This window comes from Corythoichthys intestinalis, chromosome 18 (assembly GCF_030265065.1).
Source record: "Corythoichthys intestinalis isolate RoL2023-P3 chromosome 18, ASM3026506v1, whole genome shotgun sequence".
NCBI lineage: Eukaryota > Metazoa > Chordata > Actinopteri > Syngnathiformes > Syngnathidae > Corythoichthys > Corythoichthys intestinalis.
Window position 1 is genome coordinate 41,965,142 of NC_080412.1, and position 24,978 is coordinate 41,990,119.

Here is a 24,978-nt window from a genome sequence, read left to right on the forward strand (position 1 = left end):
AATGCATTAAGAAAAAAAATGAATAAAACTCGGACGAATATATACATTCAACATACAGTACATACAGTGCTGCTCAAAAGTTTGTGAACCCCCTCAACATTTTGGAATTTTCTATTATTTCAACCTGATTTCCTAATCAATCAATTCAGTAGTTTTTTTTTGTTTTTTTAACAGTTGTGTTGTCGAGACTAAATTAAAAAGAGTTTTCATCAACTGATGTAGGTGCAAAATTGAACTGTTTGGTCACAACCAAAACCGCCATGTCTGGCGAAAAGTCAACACTGCATACCACCAAAAGAACCTTCTCCCAACAGTGAAACATGGAGGTGGGAATGTCAAGATCTGGGCTTGCTTTTCATCCTCAGGACCTGGACAACTCCACATAGTCCAGGGAATCATGAATTCTGAGGAATATTGTCAAATCCTAGAACATAACCTGACGCCATCTGTTTTGAAGTTAAAGCTTGGCAGAAGGTGGATCATGCAACATGATAATGATCCAAAGCATTCCAGCAATACAACCAAGGAATGGCTGAAAAAGAAGAAGATTCGTGTTCTGGACTGGCCCAGTCAAAGTCCTGACCTAAATCCCATTGAAATGCTGTGGCGGGACCTGAAGCGAGCAGTTCATGCCAGACGCCCATCAAACCTCTCTCAACTGACTGCGTTCTGCAAGGAAGAATGGGCAAAAATCCCCCAAAGTAGATGTGAGAGGCTGATTAGTCACTACAGAAACCGTTTGGTTGAGGTAATCTCTGCAAAAGGAGGCGCAATATCCTATTAACTGAAGGGGTTCACATACTTTTGCACACATGATATCTGAGTTTTTCTTAAATCAACCACTTTTGTTAAATAAAGAATGACAATATAACTATTTCTTTTGTTTCAGTCCATTATTTGGAATGTCAGTATTGTGGATTTGGGTATAATTTAACATTTAATAAGGTTATTTTAGTTTTTTTTTTACAAAAAATCTGACCATCGCTGTGGGGTTCACAAACTTTCGAGCAGCACTGTAAGTACTGTATTTGTTTATTATGACAATAAATCCTCAAGATGGCATTTACATTATTAACATTCTTTCTGTGAGAGGGATCCACGGATAGAAAGACTTGTGACTTTGTATATTGTGACTAAATATTGCCATCTAGTGTATTTGTTGAGCTTTCAGTAAATGATACTGTAGCCATGCCCAAATGCATGATGGGAAGTGAAACCATGACTGTGCGTAGTGCTACCAATTGATATATCTTCTCTGCGCTGGGAAATAACATAAGGTGTTAAGAAAAAGATCAATTGCTATCTTGCTTCCCCACATAGCTTCTCATGATATTTCTAATCGTAGGGAGAGGGATTGTAAGGCTTTAGCCAATTAAAAAAAGGCTCCAAAGGCTGCCAAAATTCACTCGACTCATTTTACGCTGCCTTTTGTCTCTCTATATAGGTAAAACGGCGCCATTACAGATTGAGCGCGACAATGCGTGGGTGGGTCGTCCAGCACATGCATTACTTGCGTTAAATATTTTAACGTGATACATTTTTTAAAAAATTAATTACCGCCATTATCGGGATAAATGTCATAACCCTACCTTAAGCCTAAACTAAAGACTCTGGATGAGTGTAACATATAATGTTAGTAACGTTAAATACAATTAGAAAACGGTTTAATTAAAAAATATATATATATTAAAAAAAGGCATGGCCGATATTTTTTTGCCGATTCCGATACTTTGAAAATGACGTGACCGGACCCGATCGATCGGGACATCTCTACTTTTAACCAAGAATAAAGACTGTTTTACGTCCATATCTATAAAGAATTCAGGGATTTAAGCATTTATTCCCAAGAATTTCAACGTAAAAAGCTCTTTGTTGCGGTAAGGCAGCGCCACAGTGACTTAAGACTAGCAGCGCACTTGACATATTTACGTAAAATAAATGCTAACTGCCCGTTTGTTTGGTTTTTTTTTCTTTTAACCAAGAATCGAGACTGTTTTACGTCCACATCTATAAAAAATTCAGGGTCTATGAAGTCATGTTGGAGGTGTTGCTTCCCCTGTCAACCACACTCCGCAAGCATTTCGGCTGTCCTTCCTCCTCTAAGCCGCGGCCGTCTGTTTCTTTTTGGTAGGCGAAGTACTCCCATACTAGCGACTTTGTGTTTTTGAGGGGAGAAAAGCTCAGGATCAGAGTCACCGGCAGACACGGAACAGAGCAATAACCGGAGGAGGAGGGGTGAGCGCTGCCACCTCAAGCCACGGATCTCTCGCTGCATTTTTTGGACATAAAAAAGAGCTACGGTATGACAGAAAATTCTTGTGGTTTTGAAACCGTGATGTTTTCATACCACAGTAAACCTTGAAACCGGTAACCGGAACATGCCCTAATACAGCGATACCAGAGATTTATTCGAAGGGCCGGTGTTGGGAGAAATAAGTAGGGTTGTAAAACTGCAGACAAGTCAGCGGATGTTCGTGTTCCTGTGGTCAAATGACCAGTCGAAATTTAACGCGCCCACGTAATCCAAGCATTTTGGTAAATTGATTCCGACTGAGTGGCAAGGCGGCTGACTTCCGTGCACTCCACTCGTTCCAAACTTTGAAAAACACTCTCAACATTCTAAAAATATATAACGCATGAAACAAAGTTGCCCGATTTTAAAATCACTCTATCTACATGTGTGTTACGTGTACTGTCACATCAATTTGTGTTATTGCATAAGATCATCGTCGTGTAAACGTGGTCTTTACCTTGCTATCTAGTTTCTTCATGGTTACAAGGTCCAAGGACTTGAGTGAGTGTCCAGTTGGTGCAATGAAGTACAAGCAGATGTGGATCCTGGTATCGTGGTAGTTGAACAGAGAGCGCTTGATCTTCAGCTCTTCTTGAAGGTAGTTTTCAAACTGAGTGTCGATGTAGTCCACGATGGGTTTGTAACTGTGCAAGAGGATGAAGAGAATATTTTAACAGTTTTCGGTAATCGGCGGAAACATGTCCACTCATACGGTATGTGCTTGTACATGAAGACGCCTCAACGGAATGAGACGTTAGTACTTATCACGGAGGGCTACGCTAGTTAGCGATTATGCTAATCAGTGTCCAAAGCATCCGTTTGTTTTGTGTTTTGGAGAAGCATATTCACGCTTGAGTTATTGCGAGATAGTAAAGTTGATAGTAGAGCTGCAGCAATCGATTATTTACGGAATCGATTAATCCATCGATTGATTAGTTCGATTCATCGAGAAATCGGGTTAGGGTTAGAATGATTGGCAGAATGATTTTATGAGATTTAAAACAAAGACAATAATTCTTGCAATGACATTAATTTTGACCTCTAGCATTAAATGCCAATAGAAAATAAAATACCTGAGTGTTTTCTTCAAACTCTATAGAATTGCACTTTCATTTTACAAGAACAATAAATGCCTCTAAAAATGAATTAAAATAGCCGAGCGTAGACGGGAAAACTATATTAAAAAAATATAAGGATCTAAATACAAAAAAATATTTTAATGATTTTTAATTTTTCCACATTTTGATTTTTTTGTAAAGCCGTAACACAAAAGACACATTTCGACAATAAAACATTTACCACAAAATATTTGGAGTTTAAATGTCTAATTGGTCGAACTGATAAGTTAATTTGATCTACTAAATTTACATAGGCTGCATGGCAAAAGTCCGCTAGCTTAAATGCTATATAATACTAACTTTTTTTTAACAACTCTCTTAAATTGTTCAAACACAATTCTGCCAAAAACTGCTAACTTTCCCTCAAACTAAATTACGAATGCATAAACAAACATATTAGCTCAAACAAAAACTTACTTTAGCCTTATGTTGTCCTTAACAGGGAGTAGCTGCTCTTCAGCCAGAGTTATGTCATATTCACAGTTGCCACCAGAGGGCAGTGGATCCTCCCAAATCAATAGAACTAAATACCGTGCAACACTTTCAAACAAACCATTGCAATGATTAATCGAAGCAGCAAAATTGAATTCAAAACAATTTTCTGATCGAATTACTCGATTTAATTGATTAATCATTGCAGCACTAGTTGATAGTCAATTTCATTTTATTAAGAAACCACACACAAAAACCCATTCAAATAACAGCCTAGTCTGAACACAAACTCCCATTCAAACTGTAAAAATTGTCATGCAAGAGAATATGCTTTGAAATTGGATTTTGTCTTCTTTGTTAATTACAACATGCCGCGAGTTAAACTGTGAAGGTAATTGAAAAAAGTGACATTTATCCGATTAATCGTTTCAATAATTGGCCGATTATTCGATTATAAAAAATAATCCGTGAGTTGCAGCCCCAATCACCATATCGTGCGCCTTGTGTCACAAATCCTACCATATCGTGAGGTACCCAGAGGTTCCCACCCTTGTTGTCGCTAGGGTAATAGCTTGGTTTTGTTTGTGTGATCCAGCACTTTGCCAAGATCCCAGCTTGAGGCTGAACAGCGGAGTCTTACATGAGCCTCGCGTTGCGTTTCAATAATTGGCCGATTATTCGATTATTATTTTATTAATATTATTATTATTATTTTATAACCGATTATTCGATTATAAAAAATAATCCGTGAGTTGCAGCCCCAATCACAATATCGTGCGCCTTGTGTCACAAATCCTACCATATCGTGAGGTACCCAGAGGTTCCCACCCTTGTTGTCGCTAGGGTAATAGCTTAGTTTTGTTTGTGTGATCCAGTACTTTGCCAAGATCCCAGCTTGAGGCTGAACAGCGGAGTCTTACATGAGCCTCGCGTTGTGTTGTTTTACCCTCTGAGGCTTCTCTCACTGGGCCACAAGGGGATTTACGACCACAACAGCGACCGCAGTCGGTATAATTAGGCACATATACCAAATGCAATCAAATCACAAGAGCTGAACCAAAACTAAAGCTAAACCTTTGTTCACACTTGGAGAACAGTTCTTTAAAACCTACAGTTGATTCCGTTAATCAACTCAATACACCATCTGCAGTGTTATTTTTACATACACATTTCGAATCTTCTTATGTGGAATGCACTGCTACTGACCTTTGAGCGTGCATTTGCAGCACGCTGCGAGGTCTGGCCTTCAGCGGGCCACTTTAACGAGGCCTACAGAGAAGGCCGCTCTCAAAGGGCGTGCGAATGCTATTTGCTGGTCAGGTTCCAACTCTTACTAGAATGAAATGTAAAGACTTCCTCCCTACCACTTTCTTTGTATTATTTTCAGCCCCGATGGGAAATGAAAAATGTGCGGGAATATGCACTGATCTTATGTCTGCTTTTCTCATTTGAATGAACAACATGGAACCAACGTGGCGACAACACAAGCAAAATACTTGTTGAAAGAGTGCACATATGCACACACAGTGGTATGAAAAAGTATGAACTTTTTGGAATTTCGCGCATTTCTGCATAAAATCACCATCAAATGTGATCTGAACTTTGTCAAAATCACACCGATGAAAAAAACTGTCTGCTTTAACTAAAACCACCCAAACATTTATAGGTTTCCATATTTTAATAAGGATAGCATGCAGACAATGACAGAAGGGGAAAAAATAAGTAAGTGAACCCTCTGCCTAAGCAGACTTAAAGAGAAATTGAAACCAATTTTTACCAAACATTTTAAATCAGGTGTGTGCCCAATCACTGATGAGTGGTTTAAAGCTGCCCTGCCCACTATAATACACACACCTGGTAAGAACTGTCTTGATGAGAAACATTGTCTGATGTGCATCAAAAGAGCTGTCTGAAGACCTGCAATCAAGGATTGTTGATTTGTATAAAGCTGGGAAGGGTTACAAAACCATCTCTAAAAGTCTGGATGTTCATCAATCGACAGTCAGAGAAGTTGTCTACAAATGGACAGAGTTTGGCATTGTTGCTTCTCTCTCAAGCAGTGGCCACCCACCAAGAGTTCAGTGCAGAATACTCAGAGAGGTAAAAAAGAACCCGAGAGTGTCTGCTAAAGACTTACAGGAATCACTGGCACAGTCCAATATCTCTGTGCACACATCAACTGTGTGTAAAACTATGGCCAAGAATGGTGTTCATGGGAGGACTCCACAGAGGAAGCCACTGCTGTCTAAAAAAACATTGTTGCTCATTTAATATTCGCAAAAAGGCACTTGGACACGCCACAGAGGTTTTGGCAAAATATTTTGTGGACTGATGAAACCAAAGTTGAATTGTTTGGGAGTAACACACAACGTCATGTGTGGAGGAAAAATGGAACATGTCCCCAACATCAACACCTCATCCCCACCGTGAAGCATGGGTGGAGGAAATATCATGATTTGGGGTTGTTTTGCTACCTCAGGGCCTGGACAACTTGCAATCATTAATGGAAGAATAAATTCAAAAGTTTATCAGGATTTTTTGCAGGGAAAAATGAGGCCATCTGTCAGACAGTTGACGCTAAAAAGAAGATAGATGCTGCAAAAAGACAATGATCTAACACACAGACCTTCATAAGGGCTTGAGAAGAACAAAATACACATTCTGGAGTAGCCAAGTCAAAGTCCTGACTTGAACCCCATTGAGATGCTGTGGCATGACCTAAAGACCGCAATCCATGCCAGACATCCCAGGAATCTGACAGAACTACAGCAGTTTTGTAGAGAAGAATGGGCCAAGATTATTCCTGATCGATGAGTCAGACTATCTGCAGCTACAGGAAGCGTCTGGTTCAAGTTATTGCTGCCAAAGGACAGGCCACATAATATTAAATGTGATGGTTCACTTACTTATTTTTCCCCCTTCTGCCATTGTTTGCGTACTATCTTCATTAAAATATTACTTAAAGCAGACACTGTTTTTTCATCTGTGTGATTTTGACAAAGATCAGATCACATTTGATGGTGATTTTATGCAGAAATGTGAGAAATTCCAAAAGGTTCAGATACTTTTTCATACCACTGTATGCACATATATGAAGCAAAATATATTTTTCCTGTTAAATTATACTGTATTTTACGGTGGCACGATAAGGCAAAGTTTACAAGAGCATCACCTGTCATCTTTGTTGATCTGGTCCCCGAACCCGACGGTGTCTACGATGGTGAGTTTGAGGTGAACGTTGCTCTCCTGCAGGTCGTACGTCCGCGGACGGAGGTAGACGCCGTTCTGGTAATGGCTGGCTTCCTCATTCTCAAACGTGGTATTAAAGAGCGTGTTCATTAGCGTCGATTTTCCGATGCCCGTCTCCCCTGAGGACGATCGGAAGTAACGTGAGGTAATGCAAAGCATGCGGGGCGATAGGATCAATAGCTGCCAACAAGGGATCAATACGTCTCAAACACTGCTATTACTTTTATAAACACCAGTCAGACTAAAACGGGTTCAGATATTGTAATCGATTTATTTAATGTAAATAAAATTGAGTTGCAAGTTTGTTACTTACCTACGCAGAGGATGTTAAAGCAAAAACCCTGTGTGACCGATTTGCTGACCAGTTGGTCGGGGAGGCTGTCGAATCCAACATGGCCCCCGAGATTGAGGCTGCGCTTCTCTTCATTCTGCGAGAAACACAAATGAAGGAAAAATAAGAAACTGAGAGGGGTGGGGAATGTTTTTACGACTTCTGAATGCATCTTTTATAATGGATTTTGAGTGAGTGACACACAAACATGATGTTGTCTAAGACTGCAGCAATCGATTATTTAATTAATCGATTAATCTATCAGGTGGCTTGAATATTCGAGTCATTGGATTAGGAACGTTTAATGCGTTGCCAAATCAATTTTAGGAGATTTAAATCAAAGGCTTGCTAAGATCACGCTTTCAAAAGAGCATTAAATGAGAATGAATACAAAATAAAATTCCCCAAGTGTTTTTTCAAACTAAGCAAAATTGCACTATTATTTCACAAGTGCAAAAATTGCATTTAAAACTAAATCAAAATACCTGAGTTTATCCTGAAACGGTATCAAAAAAATGAATAAATGAGGATCAAAGTATAACAAATGAAAAATTGGCTAACTTGCATTGCAAAAGTACGCTAGCTTAAATGCTATAAAATGCTAACTTTTCTTTACAATGCTCTTAACAAATCATTCAAATACATATTCCCACAAAAAAACTGCTAAATATACCTCTAAACCAAATTACGAGTGCATAAACAATCATATTGGCTCAAACAAAAACTTTGCTTATGTTGGTCTTAACAGGGAGCAGCTAGATCCAGCCATGTTAAATGAGTTATATTGGGGCAAAGAAGTATATAGTCAACCTCTAATTGTGCAATTGTGCACTTGAAAATAGTAGAGAGGCCTGTAATTCTCAACATGGGTAAACATGGGACAGAAAATCACATTGTTTGATTTTTAAAGAATTTATTTGCAAATCATGGTGGAAAATAAGTATTTGGTCAATACCAAAAGTTCATCTCACGACTTTGTTATGTACCCTTTGTTGGCAATAATGGAGGCAAAACGTTTTCTGTAACTCTTCACAAGCTTTTCACACACTGTTGCTGGTAGTTTGGCCCATTCCTCGATGCAGATCTCCTCTAGAGCAGTGATGTTTTGGGGCTGTTGCTTGGCAACACGGACTTTCAACTACCTCCACAGATTTTCTATGGGGTTGAGATCTGGACACTGGCTAGGCCACTCCAGGACCTTGAAATGCTTCTTACGAAACCACTCCTTTGTTGCCCTGGCTGTGTTTTTGGGATCATTGTCATGCTGAAAGACCCAGCCACATCTCATCTTCAATGCCCTTGCTGATGGAAGGAGATTTTCACTCAAAATCTCCCGATACATGGCCCCATTCATTCTTTCCTTTACACAGATCAGTCGTCCTGGTCCCTTTGCAGAAAAACAGCCCCAAAGCATGATGTTTCCACCCCCATGCTTCACAGTGGGTATGGTGTTCTTTGGATGCAATTCAATATTCTTTCTCCTCCAAACATAAGAACCTGTGTTTCTACCAAAAAGTTCTATTTTGGTTTCATCTGACCATAACACATGCTCAAGGTCCTCTTCTGGATCATCCAAATGCTTTCTAGTGAACCGCAGACGGGCCTGGACGTGTACTTTCTTCAGCAGGGGGACACGTCTGGCAGTCCAGGATTTGAGTCCCTGGAGGTGCACTGTGTTACTGATAGTTGCCTTTGTTACTGTGGTCCCAGCTCTCTAGGTCATTCACTTGGTCCCCCTGTGTGGTTCTGGGATTTTTGCTCACCGTTCTTGTTATCATTTTGACGCCACGGGGTGAGGTCTTGTATGGAGCCCCAGATCGAGGGAGATTATCAGTGGTCTTGTATGTCTTCCGTTTTCTAATAATTGCTCCCACAGTTGATTTCTTTACACCAAGCGTTTTACCTGTTGCAGATTCAGTCTTCCCAGCCTGGTGCAGGTCTACAATTTTGTCTCTGATGTCCTTCGACAGCTCGTTGGTCTTGGCCATAGTGGAGTTTGGAGTGTGACTGACTGAGATTGTGGACAGGTGTCTTTTATACCGATAATGAGTTAAAAAAGGGGCCATTAATACAGGTAACGAGTGGATCCTCGTTAGAAGAAGTTAGACCACTTTGACAGCCAGAAATCTTGCTTGTTTGTAGGTGACCAAATACTTATTTTCCACTCTAATTTGGAAATAAATTCTTTAAAAATCAAACAATGTGATTTTCTGTGTTTTTTTTTTTTCCAAATTCTGTCTCTCATGGTTGAGGTTTACCCATGTTGACAATTACAGGCCTCTCTAATCTTTTCAAGTAGGAGAACTTGCACAATCGGTGGTTGACTAAATACTAATTTGCCCCACTGTATGTCATAGTCACTTTTACCACTAAAGGGCAGTGTATCCACCCAAGTCAATAAAATAATGCGCTTTCAAAACCACTACAACACCACTAATTAAACAAAATTAGGCAGCATTATTTGATTTGAAGTTTTATTATAATCAAATTACTCTAGTTTATCAATTAATGGTTGCAGAACTAATATCGTCACCAAGTGAGCAGAACGAGCAAACAAGCTGCAGCCCAGCCCCTCAAGATGAAAGCGACTGTGAGCTTCAGGCCATTCGCATGACCGAGCCACCGAACGGCTGCATTCTTGAAGGATGATGTCACATAGCGAGCAGAAGCCTGAGCGTTAAGCTCGGCGAGACGTGACCGCATCGTAGACCTTCGCCTACATGACAGAGCCTCTCATTTATCATAAACCCTGGACGCCGATTTGTGTTTAGGTACATGCTGAAATGTTGTGAAACGTAACAAAAATGTTGATGAGAGTAAGATAGATTGGAATGAACGGTCAAGGGACAGCCATCCCTGAGGAAACAACAGTTCTCAGGGCAATGTATGGTTTAGGACAACAGGAAATGGCTGAAGGGAGGGGCCGCAGGTGACTCCCAGTGAATTAGAGCATAAAGCAGACTGGGCTATGACAATGGTTGCAGCCTCTATCACATGTGGTTGACCAGGAATTACAACAATGTGATTTGGTTTGATAAGGACCATCGTGAAGTTAGCCACCCATCAGATTAGTGCTGCTACGATTAATCGATTAACTCTGTATTCGATTAGGAAAAAAAATACCGTAATTTTCGCACTATAAGGGGCACCTGATTATAAGCCGCTACCCACCAAATTTGGCACGAAAATGGCATTTGTTCATAGATACGCCACTCTGGACTGTAAGCGGCAGCTGTCCTCATTGTATTATGGGATACAGCACTTCTTTTGACAGCGGCATCATACGACTGTCATAAGACTAAGGCTACATTCATACTAGAGGTGTGCAAAATTTCCGATTCTTAGATTATTCGCGATTCGGCCGTGGAAGATTCGAGAACGATTCACAAACATCCAAATTCTGATTATAGAAATATGCGAAGTAAAGCAGAAGTACACAACACTCAGCGCGCCGCGCCGCGCGGTCTTCGGGAGGAACGGAGCGAGAGTAGCTAAACGTCATGCTTCCCATTACCCGGCCCCTCGGGTAATGCCAATGCTCAACTCACGGCTCTAGCTCAACTCATGCAACGAGGTAAAAAAAAAAAAACACAACGACATACCTGACTGCTGCCGAAAAGCTGCTAAAAGTACAGCTACATGATGTTACGGTAGATATCATTTATATAGGACTAGATGCACTATAGATTTGGAAGTGTTAGCAGTACATCTAAAAAAAGCTAGATGCGGGCGTTATAAACGGCCGCCATCTTAAAGCAGTACACTTCCCTGCAAGGCTGTTGTAGCGAACCTTCCAAGCAAACCAAATTAACTTTTTATCTAAAATACTCCTAAATCGGTAAAATATTGACTTGAATCTATCTTTAAAATAGTTTTAAAACTTTCACATGTCGAAAGTAGACAAAAGGGAAATTATGGAATAACGGGAGCAATTTTAACAAATTTAACGGTTGATTCACAACATTATATTAATTGAATGTAGTTTAAAACTGCTGATACAGAATGGGGACTGGAGTTTTTTATTTAATGTTATTTTTTAATATTTGTTTACCGCTATATGTTAACTTGATACTGAAATAGTAGTGTGGTTTAGCCTGAGAGTATTTCTGAACAATTTTGGAACTAATGTACAAAACATTAAAAAAAAAAAAAAGGAGGGGGGTGCATCAATAATCGTTTTATAATCGAATCGAAACCTCTGAATCGTAATCGTAATCGAATCGTTAGGTGCCTAAAGATTCCCAGCTCTAGTTCATACTACAGGTTTAATGCACGAATCCGATTTTTTCGTGTTTTTCCGACTCGAGTGAGGCATTAACTTGACGGTCTGAACGTGACAAGTCGCATAGAACTGGACCATTTCAAATCCGATCTGGGTCACTTTCGTATGTGGTTCAAATCCGATCTGGGCCACATTTTTCCAGACTGTCACAGCGGTCTGTACTGTCCAGTCTCCGGAATCGGAATTCATGCACTAATTACGTCAGCAAACAGCAAGAGGCACGAAGGACGGCAGCGATGCAGGCATTAGTGCCTAGCTTGAACTCTACTTTTAAGCACGAAGCGGGCTTGACCACAGTCATAAAAAAATAAAATGAAGAAAAGGATAACCCTGTCAATTTTCGATTTTAATTCTGTGCGCCGAATGAGCAATATTTCATTATTGCACACATGGCCCAGTCGGGGCAAACTGACGCACCCACGTCATTTCACGCACACACGTCAAGGCTTATGTGTGTGCGTGTATGCGTTCTATCAGTCCATATAAACTTTGAAAATTAAACTAAACGTGGATAATAAATGTCTGTTATTTGTATCCTCTTTTTAACAAGAAATATATGATAATCCCTGGAATGACAGCCAACATGTGTGGTCATTTGTTTTGATTCTTCTTGCTCAGCGTGTGTCGGACTGCAAATTAGTGCGCATGCGTAATACTTGAATGGTCTCAATGGACAAAGTCAGTCTGAACGGGCACGCCAAAAAAACGGATATGACAAAAAATCGGATTTGTGCATTAAGACCTGTAGTATGAACGTAGCCTTAGTGTTAACTGGCAAATTATCTCACTTTTGCACGGATGTAAAAGATCCAAGCGGGACATAAATGGTGTTAGCGACATAATTTGCTGGATGACACTTAATAACATAAGCATTCAGTAACGCCCATGATAGAGTCATGTCATTATTATTACGGTCTTATGACACTGTTATGAAACCGCTGTCAAATCAAGTGTTACCTATTAACCCAAATAAATCAACAAATAGGCCGCACTGGACTATAAGCCGTAGGATTAAAAATGGAGGAAAAAAGTAGCGGTTTATAGTCCGAAAATTACGGTAATCGAATCAAATTTTGTTGCTTCGAGTATTCGTTTAATTAAAGTGGCGTTGTGATGGTTTATTTGTGTTTGCATTTCGATTTATTGATTAGGGTGGACACACTTCATTCTGGTCTGCCTCATTTCACATGGCTGAATCCAACTGCTCCCTGTTCAGACCAACGTAAGCTAAGTTTTTGTTTGAGCTCATGTTTTTTTTTAATGCATTCATAATTTAGTTTATAGGTATATTAGGCCGTTTTTTGTGGGAATACGTGTCTGAACCATTTGTTAGGAGCATTGTAAAAAAAAAACGTTAGCATTTGAGAGCATTTAAGCTAGCGGACTTTTGCGATGTAAATTAGCCAATTTTTCTTTTGTTGTACATAGATCCTTATTTTTCTTTTTATACCGTTTGTGGCTCAGCTCTGGTATTTTAATTTTTCATGTTCCTTATCCGATTACTCGATTATTCGAACGAACTAGTTCATCGATTAATCGACTACTAAAATAATCGATAGCTGCACCCCTACATCAGATGCAAGAATTATGTCATACGTTTGTGCTAGGTTTGTGCTCAAAGATTTGTTTGTGCAGCTATCCTTTTTGAGATATTAACAATTCTTTTATCGGTCAACCCGAGGTCAACCAGCCCCCGTTTTTGACGAAGAATGTGTCAATTGTTTGTGCTACGTTTGAGCTGTAAAATTTTTTGTTTATGCTGCTATCCTTTCTTGAGATACTGAGATATTAATTTCGAGTGATGACATCACGCAGACCCACCATTTATTGCAAAATGGACCCGAAATGGTGCCATTTGTTTATGCTACGTTTGTGCTGCAAAGGTTTTCGTTTGTGTTGCTATCATTTTATAGATACAGGTCGTCCCAGGGTTACGAGACTTACGACTAGGGCTGCAGCTATCGATTATTTTAGTAGTCGATTAATCGATGAAGTAGTTCTTTCGAATATTCTAGTAATCGGATGAGGAACATTAAAAAATTAAAATACCTGACCTGAGCCTCAAATGGTATAAAAAAATAAATGAGGATATATGTACAACAAAACATTTGGCTAATTTACGTAGCAAAAGTCCGCTAGTTTAAATGCTATAAAATGCCAACGTTTTATATTCTATTCTATTCTATAACTAGCATTTCTTTTCCAACGCTTACTCCAGAACAGTCTTATGTGTCTGCTTGGCGAGGTGGAAAATAAAGCCCAACCGGACCGCAACAGGAACAGCATGAGGTGTCGAGAACAGATGTTGGATCAGAGAATTTTCTGGAGACCCTCAAGACATAAGTCAAGCATGTGCGAGGGGAGGTCACCACCTGATAACGTCGACGACAAAACCACATGCAGACGCTTCTCAGTCAAAGACCATCATGCAGATATATTCAAGGGTCCTCTTATCGCAGTCCTTTTTAAAAAATATCTGGTGTTTATCAAGCATTTGGCTTACACGCAGAACCAAGGCCACCCCACAGCAAAGAATGCATCTCCAAATTCTATGGTTATTAGATGCAACTGATTGGACAGCAGTATGTTGAATAACAAGAATGACACCAAAATATTTTTCTCTGTTAAACGACACCAGCGTCTTCCCTTCCTGTTCGGCAATTCTCACGCGTCGCTTTTGTCCCGCCCCCACGCTCATCTGCGGCCCACAGGAAAGACAAAATAAATAAAAAGGGGGGAATTGTTTAACCAGACATGTTTATCTTCGTGGGACTTGACAGACACTATCGCAGAACTGAAGGAAATCCAAAAACACTAATCACCAGTAAACTGTTCACTGCTCATGTCAAAACTGCACTGAAAGCAGTTAAAAAAATAAAAAATAATAATAACAAAAACAGCGCAAATCTATGGAATTGTCAGTTAAGCAGAAAAATAGTCCCTGGATGCACTACAATGTGGTTTTCTAGTGATTTATTGGCGTGAATGGGTTAGAAAGATGAGATTGCACAGTTCAGAAGCCAAAAAGGCATGTGGAAAAGATTGAATGCGAAAATCTCCCAGTTGTCCTCAATGATGAACAGGAAAAAAATAAGTGCCAAATCAAATATTTGAATGATACATCTTATCTATCTAGGTTAGTGTCTCGGGTAGGATGCCACTAGAGAGGTTTTCTTCAACCTCACTGTTACTGACAAATTCAGCAAAAGCCTGACCTCAAAAATTAAACGCCTCAAGATTTAGTACAAATATTTTCAGACAAAATTTAATAGTGTATTGACAAAGTGGAAATTCTGTAACTTTCAAACTACACACTATGTTAGGGGTGGGAACTTCTGGGGCGCTCACAATAAAGATTAGCATTGGGCATCACTGGGATCCGGGACTCACACTCCGATTCTCCCTGAACCGTTCGAATTTTCATATTATAGTAATATTCGGATTATAAACCGCTACTTTTCCCCCCTCATTTTTAAACCTTCGGCTTATAGTCCAGTGCGGCTTATTTGTTTATCTATTTGCGTTATTAGGTAGCAGTGTCATAAGACTGCCATAAGACCGTCATAATTGTGACATTACACTATCATGGGCATTACGGTAATTGTCAAGTTCAAATATGATTCCTTAGGTAGACATTAATAATATTACCCAAAATAAGGAGAGAAGGCACTCAATTTAGTTGAAAAGCTTGCAAGGAAAAGGAGGAAGCTATAACAAGGGACTACAAAACACAGCTTCCGCAATCGTTATTACTAGCCCCTCCTTCACTTCGCTTTTTATTTGGGATGCCCCTAGCAACAGACTTGCCCTAAAAAGGAAAAAGAGGAAGTAAGCTGGTGATACCTCTTGTCTTTGTTTGGCTATGTGCTTGCATGTAGGTGGAATTATATACATATGTGTCAGCACATTTCAGCAAAGCAAAGCGGCCTCTTCTGACCTTGACCAGGCAAGACAAAACATTCTTTCTTTGTGAACAATAATAACTAGCAAAGCATTTCTTCATTGCGGGCACCAATACGCAAAAGCATTTCTTCATTGCGGGCAGCAATTGATAAAAGCAAATTTCAGGAAGCAATAGCATTTGGTAAGGAATAAAATGCAACAATATGATTCCTTAAATGTATTGAAGTTGCCCTGTGGAACTTAGGCTGGTTTAAACTGGTCAGAATGACAAGGCAGTATTATCAAGAGCTAAACATGTCTATAGTTATCAATTCCAAAAATGTCTCTTACTGCAATCAATCATGGAACATCTTACTATAGCAATCAAAACTTCATTATGAGCCTTCATTGGTAAAAGCAAATATTTAATAACCGTTTGATAATTATCTTATCATTAATGTATGCTGATGACAGATGTCATTAAGTATCATCCGAAAAATGATGTCACTAACTCCATTTATGTCCAGCTCGGATCTTTTACATCTAATCAAAAGTGAGATAGTTTGCCGGATAACACAAACTGACTACCATCTGTCATAAGCGTTCATTAATGCTCATGGCAGTGTCATGACATAATTGTGATGGTATTATGACAGTTTTATGGCATCACTGTCAAATAAAGTGTGACAGAATACCAGAGCTAGCCATTTGTGAAACAACTGGATGAGTAACTGAAGAAATAATTAGCACAGAACATAAATTTTGATTGTTATTTACATCTGTTGCGCTGCAATGCATCATTGTCAAATAAAGTGTTACAGAATAACAGAGCAAGCGAGTTGTGAAACAACTGGATGAGTAACTGAAGAAATAATTAGCACAGAACAAGAATTTTAATTGTTATTTACATGTGTAGTGCTGCATTGCATGCTATGAGGCATACTGGACAACAACAGTGTTGACAGCAGGTGGCAGCAGAGATTGACTGTATCGCCTAAGGGAGCAGTGATGGCCAAATGAAGCTTCTTGAAGCAATGAATGGTGGTTCATTTGGTCTTATGACAGTCTTATGATGCCACTGTCAAATAAAGTGCTACCAAGTAAACATAACTATCAATTAATGAAACAACTGGAACAGTAACTGAATAAATAATTAGCACAGAACATGAATTTTGATTGTTATTTACATCTGTAGCGCTGCAAAGCATGCTAAGAGGCATGTCGGACCATAACAGTGTTGACAGGAGGTGGCAGCAGAGATCGACTGTCTCCCCTAAGGGAGCAGTGACGGCCAAATGAAGCTTCTTGAAGCAATGAAGCTTTGTAGCCATTTGGTTCAAAACTTCATGGTGGTTCATTTGGTCTTATGACAGTTTTATGATGCCAATGTCAAATAAAGTGTTACCGGTTAATATCATTTGGTGTAAATATTAAGGGAGTGCCAAAAAAATCTATTATTAGATGCATTGCAATTCGACATGTGACGATTCGATTACGATTCATAAATGTTCAAAAACGATGATTTTCCCTAATAACTTTATGACAGCCGCTCGTAGCGGAACGAAATTCAAGACACGTCTGCCGCCCGGACACCTTTAACCAGCGCTCGCACATCATGATGGATGCTGCCGGTTACTGAGCGAGAGATTTACTACTTTTCAAAAGACTGGAAAATAAATTTGTGTATGAGACAGGCAGGGACCCGGCGGTCGCGTTTCTGTGCGCAAGTTATTTTCTAGAGCGAGAGGGGAAGAGAGAGAGTTCGTTGCTCCTTGTCTTTCGATTGTCCAGCAGTAGTTTCAAGTCATGTCAATTGAAAAATGTGCTGAGTGTATTGCTAAGACCTGTGTGCGTCTATAAGAGGTGAGTACACAAACCCTCTTGTACTATTTAGGCTTTATTGTTGTTGTTTTTGAGATGTTAACAGTTAGCGCCGAGCACTAAGCTAATTAACTAATTCGCTAACGTGTATTTCATATGCAGAACGAGTACAACCATGATTAAGTACAGCGGTAACACTACAAACATGCGAAAAAGTACAGGAATCTGTGAAAACAAAGTATATTGGTTAAAAGCAACCTTATTTCTAAAAACACTTTGTTTCCAGAAAATGTGGAATTCATTCCACTTGTGTAAATCTTATTGTATTGTTGAGAGGAATAAGTACTGCCTTTAAAATGGTTAATGTTTTTGCACCTTCTTGTAAAAAATCAAATCGTAGCACCCTGGATCGTTATCGAATTGAACCATGGGGTGCCTAAGATGGCACACCCCTAGTAAATATCCCATAATACAATGAGGACAGCTGTGGCTTTATAGTCCGGTGCGGCTTATCTATGAAGAAATGTTATTTTCGTGTCAAATTTGTTGGGTGGCAGCTTATAGTCAGGTATGCCTTAAAGTCAGAAAATTATGGTATTTACAGTGCCTTGCAAAAGTATTCGGCCCCCTTGAACCTTGCAACCTTTCGCCACATTTCAGGCTTCAAACATAAAGATATAAAATTTTAAATTTTTTGTCAAGAATCAACAACAAGTGGGACACAATCGTGAAGTGGAACAAAATTTATTGGATAATTTAAACTTTTTTAACAAATAAAAAAACTGAAAAATGGGGCGTGCAATATTATTCGGCCCCCTTGCGTTAATACTTTGTAGCGCCACCTTTTGCTCCAATTACAGCTGCAAGTCGCTTGGGGTATGTTTCTATCAGTTTTGCACATCGAGAGACTGACATTCTTGCCCATTCTTCCTTGCTCAGTGAGGTTGGATGGAGAGTGTTTGTGAACAGCAGTCTTCAGCTCTTTCCACAGATTCTCCATTGGATTCAGGTCTGGACTTTCACTTGGCCATTCTAACACCTGGATACGTTTATTTTTGAACCATTCCATTGTAGATTTGGCTTTATGTTTTGGATCATTGTCCTGTTGGAAGATAAATCTCCGTCCCAGTCTCAGGTCTTGTGCAGATACCAACAGGTTTTCTTCCAGAATGTTCCTGTATTTGGCTGCATCCATCTTCCCGTCAATTTTAACCATCTTCCCTGTCCCTGCTGAATAAAAGCAGGCCCAAACCATGATGCTGCCACCACCATGTTTGACAGTGGGGATGGTGTGTTCAGGGTGATGAGCTGTGTTGCTTTTACGCCAAACATATCGTTTTGCATTGTGGCCAAAAAGTTCAATTTTGGTTTCATCTGACCAGAGCACCTTCTTCCACATGTTTGGTGTGTCTCCCAGGTGGCTTGTGGCAAACTTTAAACGAGACTTTTTATGGATATCTTTGAGAAATGGCTTTCTTCTTGCCACTCTTCCATAAAGGCCAGATTTGTGCAGTGTACGACTGATTGTTGTCCTATGGACAGACTCTCCCACCTCAGCTGTAGATCTCTGCAGTTCATCCAGAGTGATCATAGGCCTCTTGGCTGCATCTCTGATCAGTTTTCTCCTTGTTTGAGAAGAAAGTTTGGAAGGACGGCCGGGTCTTGGTAGATTTGCAGTGGTCTGATGCTCCTTCCATTTCAATATGATGGCTTGCACAGTGCTCCTTGAGATGTGTAAAGCTTGGGAAATCTTTTTGTATCCAAATCCGGCTTTAAACTTCTCCACAACAGTATCTCGGACCTGCCTGGTGTGTTCCTTGGTTTTCATAATGCTCTCTGCACTTAGCAGGTGCATTTATACGGAGACTTGATTACACACATTTGGATTCTATCTATCATCATCGGTCATTTAGGACAGCATTGGATCATTCAGAGATCCTCACTGAACTTCTGGAGTGAGTTTGCTGCACTGAAAGTAAAGGGGCCGAATAATTTGCACGCCCCACTTTTCAGTTTTTTATTTGTTAAAAAAGTTTAAATTATCCAATAAATGTTGTTCCACTTCACGATTGTGTCCCACTTGTTGTTGATTCTTGACAAAAAACTAAATTTCATATCTTAATGTTTGAAGCCTGAAATGTGGCGAAAGGTTGCAAGATTCAAGGGGGCCGAATACTTTTGCAAGGCACTGTATATTCCAAGTTAAGATTGCCCTGATCACCGACCAAGTTAAAAATTGCTATGAATTTCTCACAGAGCTACGTTAATTGAAAGTTCATAGAATTGAAAAATAATCGAGAAGTTAAGACTCGATCGGGTCCTATCACGCCATTTTCAAAGTATCGGAATCGGCAAAAAAATATTGGACATGCCTTTTTTTAACATATATATATGTTTTTTAATTAAATCGTTTTCTAATTGTATTTAACGTTACATACATATATGTTACACTCATCCAGAGTCTTTAGTTTAGGCTTAAAGTAGGGTTATCAAATTTATCCCGATAACGGCGGTAATTAAATTTTTTAAAAACGTATCACGTTAAAATATTTAACGCAATTAATGCATGCGCTGCACGATCCACTCACGCATTGTCGCGCTCAATCTGTAATGGCGCCGTTTTACCTATATAGAGAGATAAAAGGCAGCGTAAAATGAGTAGAGTGAATTATGGCAGCCTTTGAGCCTTTTTTTAATTGGCTAAAGCCTTACAATCCTTCTTCCCATGATTAGAAATATCATGGGAAGCAATATGGGGAAGCAAGGTAGAATTGATCTTTTTCCTTAACACCGTATGTTATTTCCCAATGCAGAGTAGATATATGAATTGGTACCACGACGCACACTCATGGTTCCACTTCCCATCATGCATTTGGGCATAGCTACAGTATCATTTACTGAAAGCTCAACAAATACACTAGATGGCAATATTTAGTCACAATATACAAAGTCACAAGTCTTTCTATCCATGGATCCCTCTCACAGAAAGAATGTTAATAATGTAAATGCCATCTTGAGGATTTATTGTCATAATAAACAAATACAGTACTTATGTACTGTATGTTGAATGTATATATTCGTCCGAGTTTTATTCATTTTTTTCTTAATGCATTGCCAAAATGTATATGATCGGGAAAAATTATAGGGAATGATTGGAATTGAATCGGGAGCAAAAAAAAGCAATCAGCTCGGGAAATATCAGGATCGGCAGATACTCAAACTAAAACGATCGGATCGGGAGCAAAAAAACATGATCGGCACAACCCTAATACTAACTACACTTTTTTTTGTACCCTTCCTGTTAAAAGAATAGGAATCGAGAAGCGTTTGTAACCGGAATCCAAACATAGAATTGGAATCGTTCAAATTAAAACGATGCTCAACCCTAATAAAGACCTCACGATATGGTGATACAATTATCAGGAAATCATTCCAGGATATTCCACGAAACAGTGTTGTTTTTATCAACGATGATAATGAAAATATTTCGTGATTCGCAGCACCTCCATCATGGCTGACAAAGCGTACCAACTCTCTCCTGACAAAGTGTACCAACTCTCTCAATAACAGAGGGGTGTTCCCACAACTAGCTCAAAGGTAGCGTATACAAATGGCACCCCTTCGGGTCAATTTTGCAGTAAATGGAGGCTGCCTGTCATGTCATCACTCGAAATTAATATCTCAACAACAGAACGATAAACCAATGAAATTTTCAGCACAAACCTAGCACAAATGGATGACATCATTTTTCTATAAATTTGCGTCTGAAGGGGCAACAACTTCACGGCGGTTTGATAATGATGTTAGATAACCTGCAATAAAAGACAGTTGAGTTCGATGGTCTTGTTCTCCCTTCAGACCAAAATGTCATTTATTGCCTAAGCACAACCAGATTTGATAAGGTGTGCTTCTTGTAGCTGGATTTTATAGTCTTTATTCATTTCAATCAGCACTGAATGTAAAGCACTTTTGTGGTTTTAAAAAAAAAAAAAAAAAAAAGCAAAACTGCCCACATAAGTGAGTATGGGTATTAGCAACTCTTGTGATTTTGCAAGTTCGCCCACTTAGAAAATAGGTAGATGTCTGAAATTTCAATCATAGATGCATTTCAACTCATACAGACATCATCTAAAAAAATCTGGAACACACTTTGTAGGATTTTTCAATAATTTATTTGTAATTTACTTGGGTTCAGAAGTATTTGTACACCTGAGAATCAGCAATAATTATGGCACTAAAAGAGTTGTCAGTCTACCATAGAAAAAGTCCACAATGATTCCATGAGTAACCCCCCACCCACCACCCGTTTGAGCTCATTATTGTCACCTGTGCACCCCACAGTCAGTCATAATCTAACTGCTACCATGGGCAAGACCAGAGAACTTTCGAAAGACACCAGAAAAAAAAAATTGTTGAGCTCCACAAAGCTGGAAAGGGCTATGGGACAATTGGAAAGCAGCTTGGTGGGAATAAATCAACAGTTGCAGCAACTGTAAGAAAATGGAAAAGCCTAAATATGAGTGATAATCTACCTCGGACTGGGGCTCCATGTAAAATATGTCCTCTAAGGCATCACTTATGATGAGAAAAATGAGGGCTCAGCCTAAAACTACATGACAGGAGCTGGTCAATGAACCGAAGAGAGCTGGATGCACAGTTTCAAAGGCTAACGTCAGGAGAACACTACGGTGCAATGGTTTAAAATCATGCATTAATTAGAAGGTTCCCCTGTTGAAGCCAGTACATGTGAAGGCCCGTCTGAAGTTTGCCAGGGACCATCTGAATGATGCAGTGGGGTCATGCGGTCAGATGAGACAAAAGTAGAACTTTTTGGTGCAAACTTTATTTGTTGTGTGTGGAGGAAAAAGGAGAACGAGTACAATCCCAAAAACACCATCCCCACTGTGAAGTATGGGGGTGGGAACTTAATGCTTTGGGGCTGCTTTTCGGCAAAGGGGACAGGACGACTGCACTGTACAAAGCACAGGATGAATGGTGAAATGTATTGTCAGATTTTGAGCCAAAACTGTGGAGGAATGGGCCAAAATCTCAGTTTCCATAAGTGAAATCGAGGTGAAGAACTACTGTAATTGCAGACAAAGACTTCTGCTCTAAATGTAAATAGCACTGATTTTCTCAGGGGTACAAATACTTATGAACTCCGGTAAATTACAAATAAATTCGAAAAATCGTACAATAGGAGTTCCGGATTTTTTTTTTTTTTTAGATTATGTCTCTATAAGTGGAAATGCATCTATGATTGAAATTTCAGACCTCTACCTATTTTCTAAGTGGGTGAACTTGCAAAATCACAAGGGGTGCAAATACTTCTGCTCCTCACTGTATATCCCAGGGGTCGCGTTAACCGAATATTTTCCGTCGTTGACCGGTTTTTTAAAACGGTGACGGAAAAAACTGAAGTCCGTCCGTCATTTTGACAGGTTGCAATTCACACCCCAGACCACAGGGTGGCGAGTGAGCATATTAATTAGCTATTGTCTCTCTTAACGCATGACGTCGTTGGCTATTCTGTCAGAATATTGTAGCGTCACCGGGGTCTGGCGGTGGCACCGTGATTGACACATCAACGCGAGGTTCTTATTGGTGCACCCGGTGTGCCAGCGCGTCATCCAATTGGTGGACTAGATTGCCGCCTGTGTATAGACCCCAATCACATGACGTCACAACTCCGCCCCCCTGACTGGAGCCGCCATATTGTGTGTCAGCTTGTCGTGTTTACACATTACCGCTAAGTACATACCTCCTATTACGGCGTGTTTTTCTGCTCGTTAACATTAATAATCAAAATGGTGAAGGCGTGTGTGACGGTTGGTTGCAGTAACAGAGAAGATAGACGGAGAGACTTGAAGTTCTACCGTATTCTGAGAGACCCGAAGAGGAGAGCGAGATGGACTGCCGTAATTCGACAAAAAATCTGGGCACCAAACGATCACCACAGACTATGTAGTAGTCATTTTATATCTGGTAAGATGCATTTAATATATATTTAGAAGATTTTGGGCTGACAACCACAATTAAGACCATTGTGTGACGTTGGTGATTGCGGTCTATATAGTTGCCTCTTTTTCTTCGGGGGCGGAGTTGTTGTTTTGTTGGTGTTGTTGGTGGTAAGCAGAGTAAAAAGAGGGAGAAAAATACCACGACTTCCGTGTCTAATTTTTCGCCGCCAAGCAAGCGTTACAATATTAATTAAAAATGAATGAAAACTAAATACTAGTGAATATGTCATCACTATCATTTTAAAAATTTAAGTGACGGGTAAAAATAGATTATGACTGGATTTTTATGACCCTGTCAGTCAAAATGACAGACAACGAAAATGTCTCGGGCAACCTCTGGTATATCCATAATGTTTTAGTTTAGGTATTGGGCGAATGTGTGTAAATGGAATGACTAAGGCCAGACAGCACACCAGGTTGAATATAACACGTGATGATGATCAAACCCAACATTAACAGATGGAAGAACTAAGAGGTGTTACTACAGGCGGCCATCCCACACTCACAAACACGTCTCCCTTTTCACCACGACAGACCGATACAGAGTCCGCATTACTGCAGACGCAGCGCCGATCTGCCTGTTGATCTACCGTTAAGTTTTTCCATCACTCGTGAACAAGACCCCGAGATACCTGAACCTCCCCCACATTTGGGGAAGGACTTCACGCCTGACCCTGACAGGACATTCCACCTTTCCCCGACTGAGGACCATGGTCTCGGATTTGGAGGAGCGGATTCTCATCCCGACCGCTTTACACTCGGCTAAGAGAACCGCTCCAGTGAGAGTTGAAGGTCACGGCTTGAATAAGCCAACAAGACTACATTATCTGCAAAAACCAAAGATGCAACACCTAGGCCACCAAACCGGACCCCCTCCACACCTCAGCTGGGCCGAGATATTCTGTCCATAAAAGTTATGAACAGAATCAGTGACATTGGGCAGCCTTGGCGGAGTCCAACCCTCACTGAAACGGATCAGACTTACAACTGACTACACGGACCAAACTCTGACACCAGTCATACAGGGACCGAACACCCCACAGAACTCCCCTGGGGACACGGTCGAACGTTTTCTCCAAGTCCACAAGACACATGTAGCCTAGTAGACAAAAACCAGACTTATTTTTGTATTGTCCTAGTTGTTAAATCCAAAATTTCCTGGACAACATGAAGTCTACTTCATGAGTTTTGAGAACCTCTGACCTCAACTATACATAACTATTGAGTCATTCACATAGCAATGGCATTGCTGATGTCATTCTTATGCACAACATTGACTTTGACAATCTCGCCTGGAGGCGCTTGTGGCATGTTCGCTCTATAAGCTCTGCAATACATCACTGTTGACACACTGCATCCTGTATGCAGTGCATGCCGTCTGACCAGAGAGTGTTAAATAATTAAGTCCTTGAATGCGGCTGTGAATTCATCTTCATATAAATACAACTTTTATAGAAGAGCAAGGCATGACTACACTCCACTGTAACTTCCCTTAAGACGTCCATGATGATAATTCCAGATTGCATGCAGGCCTAAAGGGGAGAGAGACA

General features: G+C 40.0%; 1 protein-coding gene across 2 annotated transcripts in view; it reads right to left on the minus strand.

Moving 5' to 3' along the window:
* The window catches only part of septin8a (septin 8a), a 77,298-nt gene that overhangs the window by 46,914 nt on the left and 5,406 nt on the right, over positions 1-24,978 (minus strand). For both annotated transcript variants that reach the window (XM_057820261.1, XM_057820262.1), the window contains exons 2-4: positions 7,406-7,520; positions 7,016-7,211; positions 2,751-2,937 (exon numbers count right to left, since the gene is read on the minus strand). In XM_057820261.1, the coding sequence (XP_057676244.1) occupies positions 2,751-2,937; positions 7,016-7,211; positions 7,406-7,520 (498 nt within the window). The remainder of the gene's footprint in view (positions 1-2,750; positions 2,938-7,015; positions 7,212-7,405; positions 7,521-24,978) is intronic.